Genomic DNA, 21,106 nt, shown 5'->3' with positions numbered 1-21,106 from the left:
TTGCTAAAGCACTCGGCCGGGCATCGAGGGATTCGGATTCGAATCTCGGTCAAGGTGAATGATTTTTACACTCTGACATTGTTGCATTGTAATACACATGTAGCGGATGACTCCGTTAAAATTTACTGTCGCGGCACCTCCCGCAGTTTCTTGGAACGTACGTATGTATAGCGCTGTCCTCGCTGTGGAGCCGACTCATCATTGCCCCCCGCTCCCCACGGTGATTTGACCCCCTTTCCGCTGCATCTCCGAAGTCACCACATCCCTTACCTGTCCCATGGACGTGAATCAATAGACTATGCACGTATGTTCTTGCCTTTTTTATGAAATAATTACGAAATAGAATCATCCTCCTCCCGCGGATGTAATGATCATCACGCCGCTGTAAACATTGGCTGTGCATAATTATACCAAGGGCTTTAATGACACCCCTGCCCTCCTCCGCCCCCTTACCCGCTCCCAAGTGGAATCTCGTGCATGCATTCCCTAGAAGATCGCCATAGAAGATAATTATGGCCCTCTGCTCTCTTCGATCGCTCGTACGTGCTCAGATTGAAATATTGTTTGTTGCACTGGTTATACAAGGAGAGGCTCTTGAGTGGCAGCGAAAAACGTTGCATTTTTTCCCGATGCATTAATCGCAATCTATGGCTGCCGCCATTTTGGGTTTGGTTTCCATGGAATCGGAGTTTCCTTTTCAAGTTCAACTATTCCTTGGTTCGCCATTTTGCTTGTCCCATGTAGTTGGAAAATCTGATGCGAAGCGAAGATGCAGAAAGATGATAAACATTATTATTCGCACGATGCTTCGCTCGCCCTGCTGGTCTTCCCGTTAATCATTTCTGCCGCAGTGTTCTTCAGCTATTCATTCGTCTTAAGCTATCGTCACCATCAGTATTTCAATCCTAGGATTGGTTTACTATAACCCTCCATTCTACCCTATTCAATGTCAATTCCCTCAATCCCTGATACCTACTCTGTTGTACGTCCTTCTTAATTTGTCCTATGTACATGTCTCTTACAGGTGGAATCTTCCCTTCTATTTTTCTTTCTGTTATATTCCTAATCAATCCATTGTACCTCAATGTGTGTCCAATCCACCTATTTCTTCTTCGCCGTAGAGTTCTCCATATGGTCCTATCCTTTTCTGCTCTTCTATATAATTCCTCGTTCCTTACTTTGTCTGCCCATTTAGTCTTGATAATGGAAAATGATGCCATGATGAAATTCCTTATACCACTGTTTCACAGTGGCAAAGGATGGGGATTTTATCGCCAAAAGTGGAAGTAAGTTGATCGGTGCACTCCTGTTTTGATAATCCACGTCGAAATTCGTAAATAATCATCGCACGAAGGAGTTCACGAGTTATCTCCATTTTTTCGCTAATATAAAATTTTCGAGTCACTGTAAACGACACAAGTTATGATCAAACGACAAAATTCTCTGAAAAAGTTAGCTTTAAAAGGGTCACCCTTTCAGATGGAAACGTCAGATGGTGCGTAAAGCACTTAGTCCTGCCATGGCTCAACATATAAATAGCAACCCTCGTCTGTATACTTCCTCGTTCTTTACTTTGTCTGTCCATTTAATCTTCAGCATTCTCCTCCAGCATCATGTTTCAAAGGCTCTTATTCTTCGCCGGTACACTTTTCCAATGTTTCAAGTCTCGGAACAATATAGCACCATGCTCCACACAAAAGTTTTGATTATATGTGATACCATTATCCAATCGCCTCATGATGACTTCCGTATTCAGTTAATCCAGAAGTGGAACTATCTTTTTGCGTGAACATTTTTATAAATAATGCTTACGCTAGGACGTCCTTATTCATTAATTATTGTCCTCTACATCTACATGTAAATGGAAAAGTATTCCCATTTACATTAAAATGCCCTTTGAATAACTTATTCCCTGACCCCAGGAAAATCAATCCTCCAGGTCTATTGTTAAATGTATTTTAAACAGATTTACAGCTGTAAGTATTGGTTTTCACATAAATTAACTTTTATTTTAATCAACGCACTAAGTAAAGCTCTGAGCAAAATTTTGGCATGGGCTTCCGCGGTGTTTTTGGTGGGTCGCTGGAAGACTTTCGAAGGCAACCGATGTGGTGGAACACCAAGGGCCTTCCAGCGACTTCGGAAGCCTTCATGGAACTTCTGAAGCTTTCCATGCATCCCGGAAAGCTTCTTCCGAAGACAACCGACGTGGTGGAACACCGAAAGCCTCTAGCGACTCTAAGTAAAATTTTTAGACCATTTTCAATCGTATTGTCGAAAGTTGATTTGACAAAATTGAGTGAATGATTTGATGGAGAGTTCGATGGTCTTTATTGGCCTCGAGGTTTAATTCATTCATAATGCATGAGAGAGAACGCCGATTGCTAGTCAATTGTCTTTATTTGTGTTACGTTCCTGTATTTGGGAATACCAAGCAGGCAATATGGAGCTGGTTTTCTTCATGCCGTGTAACTTTACTTCGTGGGTTCAAGGCGCGCTCTTTTCCTGGAAACCATTTTGACATGGAGGATGAGAACGCCAGAAAAAAAGTTGGTTTTTACGAATTGTAGTGCTATTTGGTAGAAAGTCAGACTGCATGAAAAATTCTTTCTTTTGTCGTGAATAATCTCCCGTTAATATTCAGTGGTTGAAAGTATTTTTCTCTCACACATAATCCATAGAGAAGACGAATTTCATAATATAACCCTACCACACTGCAGTAATTCGCGATGGGGACCGGTGTCGCGGCCGATAAGACTTGCGTAGTGTGCAAAAACGTGATTTGTTTGCATTATTAATGTTAACGGCAAACAGGACCATTCAATAAAATTTTTTGAGTGCGTAAATTTGACTTGTTTTTTATTCTCAAATTGTACGAGGAAAAAAGTGTTTTTATATCTTTTTTAAACGATTTTAATTCTTTGTCAATTTCCATTACAATATGAAACATCAAAATTCCGAGGATACTCATTTTTAATAGCTTTTAAATATAATTATAAAATCGCCGATTTTTCTTTGGCTAAACAATATAAATTAAAGTGAAGGGATTGTTTTTTTCCAATAAGTTATTTAGAGCAAATTTAACTGGCTTCGTCATACGAAAGGCATCATGGTAAAATGGATCCGATCGATTTCTTTGCGAAATAAAACGATGATAAAGTATCCTATTCCAAGTGTAGTATTACAGTCTCCTTGTGTAGCTATCCAAAACCCTCTTAAAGTTAATCCAGAACTAATAAGTTTATTTTGGATGCGAAGAAAATTTATTATTTTGTATAAACAAAAAGTAAATTGACTCCCAATCTTAGAATCCAAAATTTACAATAAGAAGAATTATTTATGTGCCCTTGAAGATAGCCATGATTGAAATCTCAATTATTTAGGACTTCAGCAATTACGAAGATACCGACTGCTGCCATACACAACAAGCAATGACAATTCTTGTCAGCCCCAACGTCCTAGCCATGCTTTTGTGAATCTGTCATGACTGAATTGTGGCAAGTTCACATCACCAAACCTACGAATGAGCAAACTGGAACGAGGAAGGAGCAGGGAGATGGCGCACCGCCGCGAAGTTCCATTCGCGTGTACCTACCTGACGTCACCGTTGCCGATAATCGCGGTTGGAACCGAAGGAAACGGGGGCTGGCATTGTTTCGGAGAGAGAGAGGGTGGGGGTTGGGGGGGGGGGCTCGCGCATTGTTGCAAGGCCGAATGGGAAGGCGGCCCATCGCATGTTTGTGATTCCGGCGCGGATGGATGTCCCGCGGACTCTTTCGCGTGTATGCTTTGGCCTACTTTTTCACCCTTCCGAACGAAATACCCAAGCAACCGCGAAAACAAGACCAAGGAACATGCGGAAATGCAATCGATACCGAGAGGATTCTCATCGCTTCATGCAATTCCAGAGAGTGGGAATCCATTCATTGAGCCCCGCTCTCGCCACGGAGTGAAGTGCCGACCCCACGGCGTGCCCTGCACTCAACCGCCGCATTGTCTCGCGTCCTCGCTCTTCATTGTTTCACTCCGTCCGTGCCCACGGCTACTTAAGTGTCGCTCCCTTGTTCACGTGGACTCTCGATTGATCGGATGATCCAATGTGACTCACTGAGACTGAAATCGTCATCAGTAGTGGTTGTAAAATCGCAAGACAATCTCTATGCATTCTTCCCCGTGCGACGTTTAATCTCTTGCGCCGCCGTTTGCCTTTCCGTCTTACATCCCACATTTTATGTAGTTGTCCTGCATGTTTATTTGTCCCTCGATATCCTTCTAACTCCATCCTTATTATTGAAGTAGATCAATGCAGTAAAACTTTTATTGATATAAAAAAACCTATGACAAGATGCAATGGACTCATCTATTCCTCACCATCTAATAATGAGTAAAATTGGGTCTGACTGGGAAGATACAAGTCTAATCCTGCATTTGTATGGTGGAGAAACTAATAGAAATGCAAGTGGAGGCGGAGAAGTCAGAGGAGTGAGGTGGGGATAGCCATTTAAACATGAGAAATCACGAGAGAGGTCCAAGTAAATTAAAGATAGATGCATCATATATAGTTAGCAGACAACATTGCCATCATAAGTCATTCAGGGAGAAATGAGAATAGGTTGATAAATGCATTAAATGAGACCCTCGATGGATGGAACTTAAAACTAATGCTCAAAAGTCTACGGCGCATTGGCATTAAACAAAACAATTTGGAAAAAGAGCTCCATAAAGCAACAGGATTGCAAAGATGAAGTCAATAATTTTAGTCTTTCTATGAACATTTACACTAATGATATTATATATGAGGAGGAGATAAAAAACAAAGACTTGTAGCATTAAAAATTCTGATGAAAACAATAGAGCCAATCAATAATAATATACAAAAAGAAGAAAATTTAAAAAATTACATTTGGAGCATACCGGCTAATGATAGTGTAATGTAGGCCTAAGATGTATGAGAAAGGATCAAAGCTAGAGGCCACAGAAATTTAATTTTTGAGTTAAGTAAAGAGAACAGGTTGGATTGAATAGAAAAGGAATGATAGAAATTGAAGGAAATAAATAGAAGAAACATTTGATAAAAAAGGAGGAAAAAGTAGAAGCAGGTAAGACTTATTAGGCCCACCATAGGACCCAAAATTTTATCACCATCATATTGGATAGAAAAGTCCTTAAAAAAATGTGAGAGGACAACTAAGACTTTGGTTCACGAAAGAAGGTCTAATTGCCACAATGGGCTGGGGATCTTGCGAAGAGATGAAACCTTTTGCTATGGGCCAAGTTTGAAAAACTGCAGTGACTAGGCATAGTATTACAAAGAAGTTGATATTGATGACATTAATTATAGTTGAAGCAACAAAGTATCAGTTTATCTACTTGGACATGAGATGGCTTGTTGAAACACTAATTAAACTTTAAGTGAACCTTTATCCTGTTGAAAACCTCTCAAATATTCATCTTAAATAGTATAGGAATTTGGAATTATTCTTAAAATGCCTGAGAATATGAAGTCTTTATGTCATTGTCAGAGTTCCTTTGTGTTGCCCATGTTCAATCCCAAGTGAGTTTTATTTTAAGTTGACTTTTCTAATCATTCTATATTGCAATAAGCATTTTATTTCTCCACTAGCAATATTCTAAGCTTCAAATTCTCAAAAAAAACTTCCAATAAAATTTAATTGGTATTCCCAAGGCATATCAACTCCTGGGGTATATGAATTGCACTTTTAAAAGGGAAATCTTTCCTTTACCTAAAATAATTGCTGTTTTTTTGTATGTTCTATGGCCAAAATTTAAAATACAACAAAGATAAACACTGTCCTCACAAAATATGACCTCCCTTGTGAGTGGTGGAACAAAATTTGAATTTGTTTATTTGTACCTAATCATGTTCTTTGCTTATTTTTTAAGGTATTGCAATGACCAGTGATTGTGAAAAAGAGAAATTTAAATTCTAGTGCAATGCATTCAAAAACAATATTTCCAATTATCCAAAATCAGAGTCCTTTTTCATAATATTATGTGTGCTTTACTGTTTTATGCTGTTAATAATATTTTTATCTTAACTCTGTAAACTCTAGATATTCAGGTGGTTTTCCTTTGTCATGCAAACCAAATGGTAACGTCATTTTCCTTTTCTAATCTGGAACTTATTTTCTTCTTACCCACAGATGTGGAGCTGGTGTACAGAGATGTCCATGGAGGCCTTACTCTTTTCAATGCAGAGAACTTGACCACAAGGGTCCTGATGAGCAACAGCACATTCGTAAGGATTCCCTGGGGGACTTACTTATTTATATTTTGATGAGCATTACAGTTAAAATGCTCAAACTTCTGGCAGACATTTTTTTTAGACCTTGGATATTTCACAAAATAGATATTTCCTATGCTTACAATGCATTTGGGTTCATCCAACAAACCATTTCCAACCATTAACTTTTTTGACTTTTTAATAGTTTCCTCTAGGTTTCCTTCATTATAACTACATATTATATTAGGGTTATTTTTTTGATTAGTTCCTCTTTGTCATATGTAAAATATATTCATTAGTAAAAGTATTTATTGGTGGTTTTAGTTTCCTTCAATTCTACTTCATTTATCTTCATAATGGCTGTTCACTGCTGAGCACTATTTTGTTGCACTGCACAAGCATAATTTAATCCCTCAAGAGAGAAGTTTGCTTCATGGGAATAAAAGCAGTTGACAATGGCAGTCTTAATTTCCTCATCATGTTGAAACTGTTATTCATCTGCCCAAAAAGATGAAATACCCTCTATGTTCAAGGTCAGGACTATAGGGTGGGAGAAAGATTCAAAGTGTTCCAAAGATGCTTGTCCACTCAATATTCTTAGCCCTTTGTGTTGGTCAGTGAGCATTTTCGGCACCCACCTTCCTCAATATTTATGATATCCAAGTTTTTCCGTAGGAATTGTGTGAATAGTGATGTGACCAATGAGAGGAAATTGATCAGCCAGAGCATTAATCACCAATCAGATCACAAGTCCACTTATTGAGTGATTTCATCAGGCTGGATTCTGGGCCTGCCACTCTACTCGTTATCCATCATGCAACCATTTTTGAAGTATCAGCACCATACCTTCACTCATTACTGTAGTTTCATGATCTAGGCACATTTCCCAATGAATTAGGGTAGCTGATGAACCTGTAGCGCACAAAAATGGAATCACAGCATGAACTTTGCAGCTGGTGGGAACAACGATTTTCATGGACATTGTTATCTTCACTCAACGACGAAAAATGACTACTGAATCAAAAAACAATCCCTTCAGTAGCTTTGTAAAAATTCAATAGATGGCACTGAGTGCATGAAACTTCATTCTGATCTCCCGATATTTAAATATAAGAAAATGGTCCCAACTTTTCAAATATGTCTCAAATACATAGGAAGAAGCTCACATGGAAAATATTCCTTCCCAGTATATTCTTTTACTACTGAACAGCCAATCATTCTTTTCTCTTTAGGCTTTTACACTGAATTTTCACTGAATTAACAGAATAAGAATGAAATTGAGTTTAGTATAGAGCAACTCCTACTCATACACAGCTCCAGTCATAGGGAAAGACAGACTCTCCGCAAGCCTCACTCAACTTTACAAAGAATTTAACTGATGATTTGTTCAGTTGAAAGTAAAATTTCAATGCAGAATATTAACTTCACCTTTACTGCAGATGAACTGAACATCTTTTAACTTAACCACTGCCACTGACACTGCTGAAGTTAAATCATCAAATTTGGTTCCATACAAACAGTAAAAATTATGCCAAAAACATAAAATAAGTTTGAACATCCGCGCAATATTATGCTGATAAAAATTTAGATCACTATTTATTTTACAGTCCTTGTAAATTATAATTATTGATAATAATCAACAACACAGATATACTATCTTTTATATATGCAAGTATTTTATGTCTTATTTATGTATGCATTTCATTATATTTTGGGTTAGTCCAATTGCTGTTTAGGAATATAAGACATTTCTGCATCTACTTATTATTTTCACTGGCAAAGTCATTTCACCTGATACTAATGGATGAGAAGTTATTGTATTAAGTACTTAGGCTATTAATAAAATTATTTTGATCTATCATTTTTTGAGATCTTTAGTCAAAGTCATCAGAATTCCATCATCAACTTTTGAGCTGCTTGATACAACTTCCCATCCCTCTATATCCTTTCATCTAATATCTTTTTGTCTTCATGATTCTTCCATTTCCTCTTTCATAGATTCATCCTTTGTAAACCTATATGATCCATCCAGGAGCATGATAATTCAGTGATGCTTTTCAAAATTATCATGTGGAGGATTGAGTTTATTCCTACAGTATTCCTGATTGTTGTTGGAGGCAACTAAAAGTTTGAGGAGAAGACCTCGAAAGCAAACCCCCAGTTCAGCTGGGTTAGTGCCCAAGCAGTCTATTGATCTCCTGCTAGTGAGTGACCAAACTATTAGATCTGCAATCCACCCTAGTGTTTACATGCCTGGAGTTCCATAAAGAGAGAAGGGGATCCTGGAGGGTAGTTCCCTAGCACCCAGTGGGGTGCTGGATGCTTGGCATGGACCAGGGAACATCACCCCCATTTGGCCCTAGATTCTGTGCTAATGGATGACCAGGAGCTAACCAATCCTGGTCATTCAGCTTCCAACTCATCTTAATGTTTGAGTGGCAAGTGTGGGAGTGGTGGGGTCCTGTTTAGTGTGTTGAAATGCATATGGGTTAGGAGAGCTGATGGACTTGAGTTGTAGCCCAAACAGGTTCTCTAAATGATAGTGCTATTCCCCTCGGTTAGCCCTGTTGTCCATGCCAGACTGTGGTGCGGAGTTCTGGCTGTTTGGCTCCATATTATGTAGTGTGCTTTGTAGTACGATGGCTCTTAGGAATAACTTGTTAAATTTGGACATAAATTTGTCATTACTTTGCATAGCCTTTTATTTCCCCTTTTCTTCATTTTATATTCGTTATATTTCTCTCAAATATTTAATTACGGCTATTACTGTACTGTCATAATTATTGTGATATATTTCTGGTGTGTGATGATTACTACCAAACCTCTGTTTTCTCAGTGCCACTCTACTTCTTATGTTATAGTAATAATTAGTTTTCTTCATTAATAAGTGGTTGTCACATGACCGGTATCACATCATTCATCTGCCTCTTTACTTTTTCACAGAGGCAGTTGAATGCGGTGGACTTCATCGTTTCCAGTGATCTACAATACGTCTTGCTCATATCTGATGTCCGAAAGGTAAAATCCTGTACTCACATTCACTTCTAGGCATTTAATGATTTGCAATGAGACTATCCATGGAACTGACCACACTCTGTCACAATTAAAGTCACTTTCCTTCCTCTCTAAGCTTCATTAGCCACCTTTATTACATGAGAATGATCTCAGTCATAATTTATAACATCAGTATTAAACGAGATGTTGGTCCTCTGAAATTAATGAAATAAATATTGAACCAAAAATTAATTCTTGCACCGCTTAAGGAAAAGCTGAAAATAAGCCACCAATATAAGGAGAAGCCAATTGTTGATACTATTGCTTGTATCATAGATGAAAGGAGAAATACTGGTTTCTAAGGTTTCCATGGAAGTCAAAGGGTTGGTCAAAAACTGATTAAAATAATGTCGTGTGGGGAATTTTAGCATAAATAGTTATGATACATTAAGTTAAATATCACTGAGCCACTTGAAATAGTGTTTTTGGTTCACAGTCTATAATAGTAAGTCATAATTGCATCCACAGAAAACCAAACAAAATTGAATGATATATAGAAAATTGAAAGAGTAAAACAATCAGTACTCAAATATATGTAATTAAATATTTGTAATTATAACATATCATTACAGTTTGCAATATGATTTGCTTCCTAATTCAAACAAATATTTCTTCCCTCTTTTCAGGTGTTCCGGTACTCTTTTGAAGCTAAATACACCATCTACGAGTTAGCCACTGAGTGAGTATTCATCTCTTGTTGCTAAATTCCCTCATGTGCACTGTCATGACCAATACTTCAAACTACAAGCTACAATATTCTGTTTCTGATGAGTCTCATATTATACATATATATATATATATATATATATATATATATATATATATACATTCAAACACGAAATCCCGCCAAACGGCGAATAAATACTCATATATACAGAAACAGATATAAGGAAAAGGGATAGGAACACATATAAAGGACGAACACAATAGAGGTGGGGAAGGCGGAATCGAACGGATCACAAGAGTAAAAATATTTCCTCAACCGGGACTCGAACACCGGATCTTTCCACTTGCCGGGCGGATGCTCTTAACCACTTGAGCTATCGAGGATAGTCAATTTACCCTGAGATCCGTGGGTCTAATATGTCGCCAAGCGCCCCGATTCTTTCAGCCAAGAGATGGCGTCAGGGGGCTGTTTCACCCACCAAAGGAGAAATAGACAATACACAAGGAAAGGAAAGGACAGTGGGTTAGAATTCATACAAAATCATACAGGAAAGGAACAGTGCGTTTCGTGGCACGCATAGCCAGAAGAAAGAGATGAGCCACATTGGCCAAATACACATTCAAACACGAAATCCCGCCAAACGGCGAATAAATACTCATATATACAGAAACAGATATAAGGAAAAGGGATAGGAACACATATAAAGGACGAACACAATAGAGGTGGGGAAGGCGGAATCGAACGGATCACAAGAGTAAAAATATTTCCTCAACCGGGACTCGAACACCGGATCTTTCCACTTGCCGGGCGGATGCTCTTAACCACTTGAGCTATCGAGGATAGTCAATTTACCCTGAGATCCGTGGGTCTAATATCTCTATTGTGTTCGTCCTTTATATGTGTTCCTATCCCTTTTCCTTATATCTGTTTCTGTATATATGAGTATATATATATATATATATATATATATATATATATATATATATATATATATATATATATATATATATATATATACTAGCTGAATACCCGGCTTTGCACGGGTTAGGGAGAAACAATAATATAAATATACTACATAAATAAAAACAACAAATTATAAAGTACAATAATACACTACTTCATACAAATTTAAGAATCTTTTTTATTTAACACCTGTTTATAAACTACATTTTTTGTTTCATATCCAGGAGAAAGAATATATAAATTTTTAGGCGAACCTACTCTGGAGCAAGCAACATAAAGTTGCCCGTGGCTAAAACATGGCGATCTTAGATCAACACCACAAAACTTTGAAGACTGTCCCTGTGATTTATTAATGGTAATTGAAAAAGTTAGCCGGACTGGAAACTGTAATCTTTTAAAGTTGAAGGGAAGATCAGTTGGGATTAGAGGTATCCGTGGAATAAAAATTATTTCACCTTTTCCTTTTCCAGTTAAAATGACTGCCTGGATTATATTTTTCATTAATTTTGTCACACACAATCTTGTCCCATTGCAGAGTTTTGGTGGATCTAAATTTCGCAATAAAATGATTGGAGATCCTACTTTAAGTATAAGGCGATGTTATGGCAATCCAGCTGGATCAAGTGAATTTAGGAATTCCGTTGGATAATTGACGGCTTTGTCAGCATCCACTACGGTATCAACCGATTTATATTCAATCATGTCTCCTGGCAGCATGGCTAGTATCTCCTTGTTAATTTCATTAACATCATCGTTCTTAGGAGCAAGAATGGCTCTTTCTCGCAACCATTCTAAATTTTTATAATTTTGATTAACGTTAGGATAGACTGCTTGTATCATATCGCGGACAGTTTTCACCGATACACATAAATCTGATGACAATTTTATCATACCAGATGCTTCAATAACTAATCTATCTTCTCCAATCTCCAAAAGTTTATTTGCAAAATTTTGAGCATTCCCATCTCTTAAGAGGATTCGCATGTTTTGTTTAAGGCTAATTTCTTGGACATGATTCCATAGAACAGAATGTTTTAAACAGGCATAAATTTCATCGGCTGGAGTCAATTTTGGAATGACAGGCAGAGTTTGACGGAAGTCTCCACACAGGAGTACCAGAGCTCCTCCCATTAAACTGCAGTTTCCTCTAAGATCTTGAAGTGTTGCGTTGAGGGCCTCAAGAGATTTTTTATGAGCCATCGTACACTCATCCCATACTATCAATTTACATTCTATAAGAACTTGTGCCTGGCCGCTTGTTTTATTTATATGACATGTGGGATTTTCTTGTCGGGAAATATTAAGTGGCAACTTAAGGGCAGAGTGGGCTGTTCTTCCTCCTTCCATTAATGTCGCTGCAATAACTGAAGATGCAACGGCTAGAGCAATTTCTCCATGAACCCTGATTTCAGCGAGAACTAAATTAATTAAAAATGTTTTTCCCATGCCACCAGCAGCATCAAGAAAAATGATACCTCCTTCTTGTTTATCTACTTGATCCATTATTGTTTCGTACGCGAATTTCTGATCTTCATTGAGAAGTGGCTTTTTATCCGCGATGTATGCTTCTAAGTCTAAAACATTGTAGCTAGTTTCACGTATATAATCTGGATAAAATACACCCTGTTGATCTTGTACAGGTGCAAAAAGACCGAGTTCCACTAAAGTCTTGTAAACCATGGTGATACAATTTTCCTCAAAAATAATCAAAGTTTTATTAAAAATGTCGGAGTTAAACGTAATATCCAATGTAGGATTTTCACTTCAAACTTTAGCCAGTATATCCTCACTCATTGATTCTTTATATTTTTCCCATATTGTTTTTGGGTTAGATGGATTACAGGAGGTTATTATGATGGCAAACAAAATTCGGATTTGTCCTGGAAGAGAAATCAAACTGGCCTCTCGCAATGAGTCATCCCAGTGTTGATCTCCTTCTAGCAACCCTAAATTCTGGCAAGCTTCTCTGAATGTCTCACATATTTCTCCGTTTACCGTTCTTAATTCTGCAAATGAGCGAGGTCCTCTAATGGTATGTAGATGCATTCTTAAAAAATAACATTCGGCGTTGTTAGGATGGACTGTGTAGACTCGGCCCAATGCGTCACATGAATAAATATTATTCTCAGGATCAAAGTTGCCCATTTTTCTTCTACAAAAGACTTTCCTTGATGTATTCCACGTATAATATCTCAGCAATTCTGAATACAATAGTGTTCTTGCAAAAGTATCCTGCTGGCATAGTTGGAAAAATGATGTTTCTATGACAGCAAAAATGTAAACAAATTTCATACATACAAACAAACACTCTCCTTTATATATATAGATATATATATATACATACATATATATGCATATATATACATATATATGTATATTATATATATATACACACACACACACATATATATATATACACATATACATATATACACAGGTCGTGGTAGTCCAGCGGGTAGAGCATTGGACTGCTGACTGGAGGGTCCCGGGTTCGATTCCCAGGCGAGGCACTCTGGGTATCTGCAGCTCCACCCAAGCTAAAGTGATTTTTCGGGTACCAGATCTTCCTGGGAAACTGTAACTGGCACAGGGAAAGGAAATGGCCCCCCTACCCTGATGTGTGAATTTCACACGCCGTATAGGGCTTAGTGCTGGGTGATCTCTACCATCACCTACTAAACCGACCTTCGGGTTGATTACTGTGTTTATGGTTTTTTTTGTCATATACACACACACAAAAAGAAAATATATATATATATATATATATATATATATATATATATATATATATATATATATATATATATATATATATATATATATATATATACATATATATTTTTTTTTTTTGTGTGTGTGTATATGACAAAAAAACCATAAACACAGTAATATATATATATAATATATATATATATATAATATATATATATATATATATATATATATATATATATATATATATATATATATATATTTGTGTATATGTATATAAAAGAAAGTCGTAAATCTTGTTAGTTACACCATTTATAACTCGAGAACGGCAGAAACGATTTTAATGATGTTTGGTTTTTTCGATACGACTCATTCCAGAAGAGCAGAATAACTATTAATATATCGTAAAAGTATCGCATCGTAAAATATCGTTTCGTAAAATATCCTATCGTTAAATATCGTGTTGCAACGTCGATTTTATTGGTATTTGGTTTTTTGGATTCATCTCAGTCCAGAATGGTAGTATAACCATTTAAATATCATTAAAGGATCATATCATAAAATATCGTTTCGTGAAATATATTATCATAAAATATTGTATTGTGTCATCGATATAAAGGATACATGGTTTTTTGGAACCGTCTCAGCCAAGAATTGCAGGGTAACCAATAAAATACCGTAAAAGTATCGCATTGTAATATCATGCTGTGAAATATTGTATCGTATCATCGATTTTAATGATAGTTGGTTTTTTGGATTCATCTTGGCCCAGAATAGCAGAATAACCTCTATAATCTCAAGGAAGCAAGGTGACGTGTTTCCAGTTTGTTTGGATGTGCGTTCTACTGATGCTCTTGGCCGTATTAATGAAGTTCATCAGCAAAATGATAAATACTTCCATTTGCCATTATTACTGGTGAATGTTAAAAAGCCAACATCGTTCGAATCACTACGAACTGTCAATGGTATAGTGCGCCCTACATTTCGTGTTGCATGTCAAGAGCTCAATTTGCTTGAAAACGATAATCATTGGGACACGACAATGGCTGAAGCAACTATTTCTACATCTCCAACTCAGATATGCATATTATTTGCAATCATCCTTTCGACATTCTTCCCATCCAATCCACGTGGCATAGCTAATCCTGATAGGCAAAATGTCAATGGATCAAGGGAATATCTTCATCATTGGTTTGCAAGAATGTAGTTTTCCTCATTCTTTTCTCCCATGTCTTTTTCTCATTTACTAGAGAAGATCTAGGAGATGACAAAAAGCTATCATTTAATGGCTTCTAAGGACTACATGGCTTTGTTTTATGACAATTTCATCTGTAGCTATACTTTATTCTAATAAATACTTGAGATACCTTTTAGAGATACCTTGAGATTTTTTTACATTTTATATTTTTGAGGACACACTAGACTAGTAATCATGTTGGAAGTAAATGAGCCCAAATCTCAGTTCTGGTTGGAGTAGTGGACAGAAAAGATGTGCTCTCTTTTCAAATGCCCCACTCCTGGTCACCTCTCTCATGGAAATGGTGCTCTCAATGCCATGATGCAAATTGTTAATGAAGTCTGCCACTTGCCATTTTCCAGGAATAAGTATGCACTGACACCTTCCGGGGAGGGTAGCGTGAGGGTGGGCTCTGGCACCCCTTCCGGATATGCTTTGGACATGGAAGGGGAGGAAGGGGATGATGAGGAGCAGCCCCTTCTGCAGCTGGCCATCTGGGGGCCTCGGGGCAATGGGATCTGCTTCGTGCACCGCAATGACCTCTACTACCGGCCGACCGCAAAGCGAAGCAAGACCTATCGTCTCACCAACAGTGGCACTCCAGGTGTCATCTTCAATGGCGTGCCTGATTGGCTCTATGAAGGTATGCAGCAAGGGGAAAACAATATTTGTTTAGTTTTAGGCGATTTTACAATAATTAATGTGGACTCCATGATAATATGTCTTTTCTATTGTTTGGCAATCTAGAATAGCCAGTAATTGGTGCACATTTTAATTTCCAATTTTATCTGACAGTAGTCCAACAAGAGTCAGGTTGTCTTAGACATTGGAATGATTGAAAGTGATATAAAGAGAAAAGAAGTCTCAAATGCATTTGTGACTCCAAGTTGGGGGGATGGGGAATTCCTAGGTTGGAATTGACTCTGAGATCTCTTGATTTGTAGGCAAAGCATTGCATTTCACCTCATTGAACCATCAGTGTTGGCACCATCCATTGGCATCAGCGGCATTGTGAAGCTGTGGTTAGATATTTTGCATGCTTTAAGGGAGACTGCAGCCATTTATTCTGGGACCAGAATAAATGGCTGCAGGCCAGAATTTATTCAGTACCAACTAGAGAAAATTTTTTATCATTCAACATTTAACCAGCACTTGCAATAATAGATACCCATAAAATATACCATCATTCTTGTCTGAAGAAATGAATGATAGCAAAAACAAAAGCCCATCTACAAAATTTCTTTTGGTTGAGCTTTGGTAATACCTAGCATATTATTGTAATCATCATCTAAACTTATCTCTTATATTGGATTTTTTCCATTCCTCCTGAGTGAAATGGATAGAAATATCATCTTGACTTAGGAATTCTTAATTACGAGGGTAATCCCAAGGTTAGACCTCATTTTTTTAGAAATGCATTTACTATAAAAATACTGAAATATTCACATAATTCTAAAGGTTGAACATTTTTCTATTTTCCGACATAATTGTCATTTTGGCATATGAATTTTTGTAGACAATGTGACAGTTTTGGATTGTTCATGTCATACCAGCTGACCACCATGTCCTTGAGAAAGCATTGAACCTTATCTTTCACCTCGTCATCAAAGCCGAATCCCCTTCCGACCAAATCTTCTTCCAACTTATGCAATAGCAAATATTTTGCCAAAAACAAGAATCACAGAAATAGGGGAGTGGTACTGAGGGTCATCTTTAGCTCCTTTCTTATGTATGGCAACAACTAATCCTTGCTGTTGGAATTCTTTAAGAGTTTCTACTGTTTTGAATATAATGTGGGGCTGCATTTCGATTTAAAATGGTTTTTATTGACAACATGATTTCTAACAAGAGTTAAACCTTCACTTGATCAAAAGATTTAGTGGAGACCATGGCCTTGATGGAGTTAATGAAGAATCTATTTCACTCATCTGCCCAGTATCCAATAATTTCCAATGAGAAATGTTTGATAAGCATTAATATATTCCAATTTCCATTATTATATCTTCATTATAGATTCATTTAGGGATATATTTGGGAAAAATATTATGAATATAGTGATTTTAAGAATAATATCATTTCTCATGATTTTTCCATACACAAGCCTGAAGTAGATACCACAGCATTTCCATCATTTACATTTTTGCTTGGCACATTAGATTAAAAAAGAAAAAAAATTATTTTTGGGGAACCCCTCACTACTTTGGCCACCACCATGAAGAATTACAGTTCATTTTATGTGTTCACTGAATTGTTTATATTAATTATTCATCCAGCCACATTGTTCTTCATGAACATAATTACATCTCCTTAAAATCCTAATTGATGAAAAATGTCAAGGGTCTTAAGCCCAAAAACTGGTTCTGGATATTGAACACCTACTTAATCAAATGCCTATTCTTTACTTTTTCATCATAATTTTAGAGCTAAACAGATTGGAAACTACTGATGTCATATTTTCTTAAATCCAACCCATTTTGAAAAATTGGGATACAATTGAAAACATGCAACTACAGGTCACATAACTGCATGTTTTCATATTTTATTGAATGAAAATTTTGTTCAAAACTGATTCTCCACAAATTTAATGCTAAAATAGATTATTAAAAAATAGGATAAAAATAAATAGGCTTCCATGCATAAATTTGAGCAGTTGGATATGCCAATTATGAACGAAAATATGTTCCTGGCAAAGATAAGCCTTCTCGTGCAATACTTTTTGCAATATGATATTTTATATTTTCTGTTATGTACATGCAACATTCTAAACTCTCTCTTTTCTTTAAGAAAATTAGTCTTGCAATTTTCATAGCCATAATTTATAATTGAATAATTCAATCTATTGTTTTCTGCCATGCAGAGGAGGTGCTCAACTCACAGAGGGCAGTGTGGTTCTCACCAGATGGTCGTTGGATCATTTATGCCACCTTCAATGACTCCCAGGTTGGTGAGATGCGGTTCCCCTTTTACGGTGGTGGCAGCAATGGCGTTGGTGCACCCCGCTACCCTCAGATACGGAGCCTGCGATACCCCAAGGTAAGAATGGCTAGGACCTCCCGTGCAAGAATCTTCCACAACATCTTCAAACCACACCTTCTGCATGAGACTTTCTCTGCTATTAAACCAAGCAGTCAAAAAAATGTCTCAAAAATTAAAATACTGGGACCAGATGTACAGTATGCGACTTTGATCGAACTCTTTGCCCCTCTTATGGTAATGTACAGCCAGGAATCTATAAACTTACCAAAGTGATGGACATATAAAAGGGCCAGTCACCCATATGGGTGGCAATTTTAATTTTTGTTCTATACCACTGATTCATAATTTTTGTTACTATTAGCTTTTTAAATTCTCACGATAGAATGAGGTGGAATAATCACTCTTTTCTAAGTAGATCCTTGACTAGATACACATCATAAGCAAAGAAGAATGCAACATTCCTTTTCTCCTTAAAGGATACTGTGATTCAAATGACTATAAAAGATAAATTTAGACGCTCCTCCATTAGGGAAGTCCATATCCTCAAAATCATTTATTTCTACATTAATTGTTTTTTTCAGATGCACTTAGAAATATGTGGACTGTAAAAATGAGGAACCATTCATGTTTTAAAGTGCATTTTCACTATCACTGTTGGGACTAGAGAATCATGATCCCATGCCTCTTCCATCTCCATATCAAATCTGTCAACAACACCCACGTAGGTTTTAGAGCATATTTATTTGTTCAGTGTTGTCAGCTGATTTTTCTACCCTGAATGCAAATGCACAACGTATTGAAATCCTCAGAGTGGATGAAGGCACTGAGGAGACCCTTCTTTTTTTATAACATCTACACAGGTGACGAATCTTGGATCTATGTGTATTTGCCCAAAACAAAAGAGCACTCCACTGTGCATATGGGTCTTCCATGACGAGCCAAATCCAACAAAAGTGATTCGTGCACAAAGCAAATGATCAAATGTTTCTTCAGAATAACTGGACATGGGGCAACCATTTTGTTAGAGCAATGTAGAGCCATGAGTTCTGAATGGTACACGAGCATTTATTTGGTGAAATATAGAAAAAGAAGCGGCAATGAAGGATCATTCTACATCATGACAATGCAAGCTCTCACAGATCGGCTGAAACGACTAACTACCTATTTCACAGGCCAAAATGCGGAATTGATGGGTCATCCTCCATACAGCCGTGATTTAGCACCAAATAACTTCTTTTTATTCCCGTTTAACAAGAAAAAATGGCATGACCAATGTTTTTCAGCACCCAAAGAAGCCATCGATGCATTCAAAAACCATATTTTGGAGGTACCTTAACCGGATTGCAAAAAGTGTTAGAAAAATTGGTTCAAGAGCATGCAAAAGTGCATTGATTATCATGGAGAATACTTCAAAAAACAATGAAGCCATTTTCCACAACAAATTGCTGTATTTTCATTATTAGGCTCAAAATATAAACAGCAACCCTCACAGGTACATTAATTTTATTGTATTGACAGATTTAATAGTTAATGTTCCCAGTTCAGGGATGATTAAATAAGAATTCAAACATAATGATGAGCCTTCATTATGTACAGATTTTGTGGTAATTTACAAAAAACAAGTGCCACATATCATGTAATAAACTTAAGTTAAATTCCAAGAATCTGCAGAAGATACCGCGATAGTAAATTTTAACGGCATCATCCACTGAATGTGCATTACAATTGGTAAATGTTCACTTTATGGAAAACCAGAATGGCTTTACACAGAGTAATAAAGTTCTATGTCATCCATTAAAAACCTACCTATTCTCTTGCTTAATGTAATGTACTTAACTCATCTTGTTCCATTTCTCATTTTTCCGCATTCTCTGTATAATGGCTGAAATTGTTTATACTCCAACCCATCTGGTGTCATTAATCTCTTCGTCGAGTAGAAGTTACCCAATGCTATGTGCCTTCAATTCTTTTCTACTTACAATTTCTAGCTCCAGGGCTGTGCATTCATTCCATTCTTCCCAATCTCTATCCCATTAGGCTGGGACACCAAATCCAGTGGTGACTCTGTGGGCCTTGGAGCTGTCCACCCTCAGCCATCCAAGCCACTACCCACACATGGTGGACCTGAAGCCATCCATTGGAGTTAAAGACCAGTCAGTGTGGTTTGTGATTCAGGCTTTGTTATCCTTTGTTTATTGCTACTCATAGTTCACTTTTCTTTCTTTTCCATTCCAAACATCCACTAGCCAACCAGCAGTCCCTTCATTATCTCCACTCACCTACATGGGGACTGTAGTTCAGGAGCCTCCACTCAACTTGAGCAAGCAAGGATCAATTGCCAGCCATTTACATTGGGTGAAAAACACTAAATTACAAGACTGGAATCGCCTTTAAAAAAAGACCTTCCACAGAACATCAGCAACAGCAGATTCTTGTCTCATGATATAGACTTTTAGAAGTAGATGCTTATCTAAAGGATTTGTATTCCAAATCTAGATGACAGCATTAGTATCTATGATCTGCTAGTTTACAAGGGATTCATTCTGCTTGAAATAATTTTATTTTTGGCTGGTCTTTCATAAAATCATCTAAAATAGAGATATCGCAATTAGTTGTACTCTGTATAGCCGTATTATGCCTATCTCAATACCTTACTTCAGTTACAGAGTTTGCACATGTAAACTAGCGGATAGTAGTAGAGAATTAGTTTGTATACATATGGCTTAGTGACATATGTGGAATCTGACTTTAACCCTTCGGCTGTGATAGGGCCATATGTTCACCCAAACGTTTGCAATCTTTAAAGGCAAAATTTGGACTACACCATGTACTCAAAACAATGTATTTGATGTCAAAAATGCTAAGTGTGGATGTCAGAGAAGGTGAAAATAATTAGGCATTGAAATGAATTAATCTGTTTAAAGGATACTGGAAGCAAATCATTAAGAAGGCTTAATGTATTCAATTGTACAGCCAAGGGGTTAGTATGAACACATATTCAACTAGACAAATTCAATTGTAACTGAGACACTAGAAACTAAAAATGGGGGCAAAAAATATTTTGACATGAACATACTCATTTGAAAACATTGACTTTCCTTTTTTTTTGGCTGTTTTACAACCAGCTCATGCTTAGTTTTTACTTCTGTGCTTATTAAAGAATACAATACTTTTTCAATGGAAGCCATTGAAATTCTGCTTACTTATGCAGATATTTATATGCATCAAAATATTTTTGCTAGAATTACTGTCT

At 36.9% G+C, this 21,106-nt stretch overlaps 1 protein-coding gene across 2 annotated transcripts in view; it reads left to right on the top strand.

Moving 5' to 3' along the window:
• Positions 1–21,106, top strand: part of LOC139693860 (venom dipeptidyl peptidase 4-like) — a 308,421-nt gene that overhangs the window by 265,770 nt on the left and 21,545 nt on the right. The window contains exons 3-8 of one of the 2 annotated variants that reach the window (XM_071592169.1): positions 6,165–6,259; positions 9,188–9,262; positions 9,925–9,977; positions 15,240–15,520; positions 17,735–17,910; positions 19,891–20,006. In XM_071592169.1, coding sequence (XP_071448270.1) covers positions 6,165–6,259; positions 9,188–9,262; positions 9,925–9,977; positions 15,240–15,520; positions 17,735–17,910; positions 19,891–20,006 — 796 coding nt within the window. Of the gene's footprint in view, positions 1–6,164; positions 6,260–9,187; positions 9,263–9,924; positions 9,978–15,239; positions 15,521–17,734; positions 17,911–19,890; positions 20,016–21,106 lie in introns of both variants that reach the window. The other variant, XM_071592168.1, reaches the window with a different exon arrangement.

This window comes from Hetaerina americana, unplaced genomic scaffold, assembly GCF_022747635.1.
Source record: "Hetaerina americana unplaced genomic scaffold, ioHetAmer1.1.p SCAF_5, whole genome shotgun sequence".
Classification (NCBI taxonomy): Eukaryota; Metazoa; Arthropoda; class Insecta; order Odonata; family Calopterygidae; genus Hetaerina; species Hetaerina americana.
This window is presented reverse-complemented; position numbering and strand designations above follow the sequence as displayed.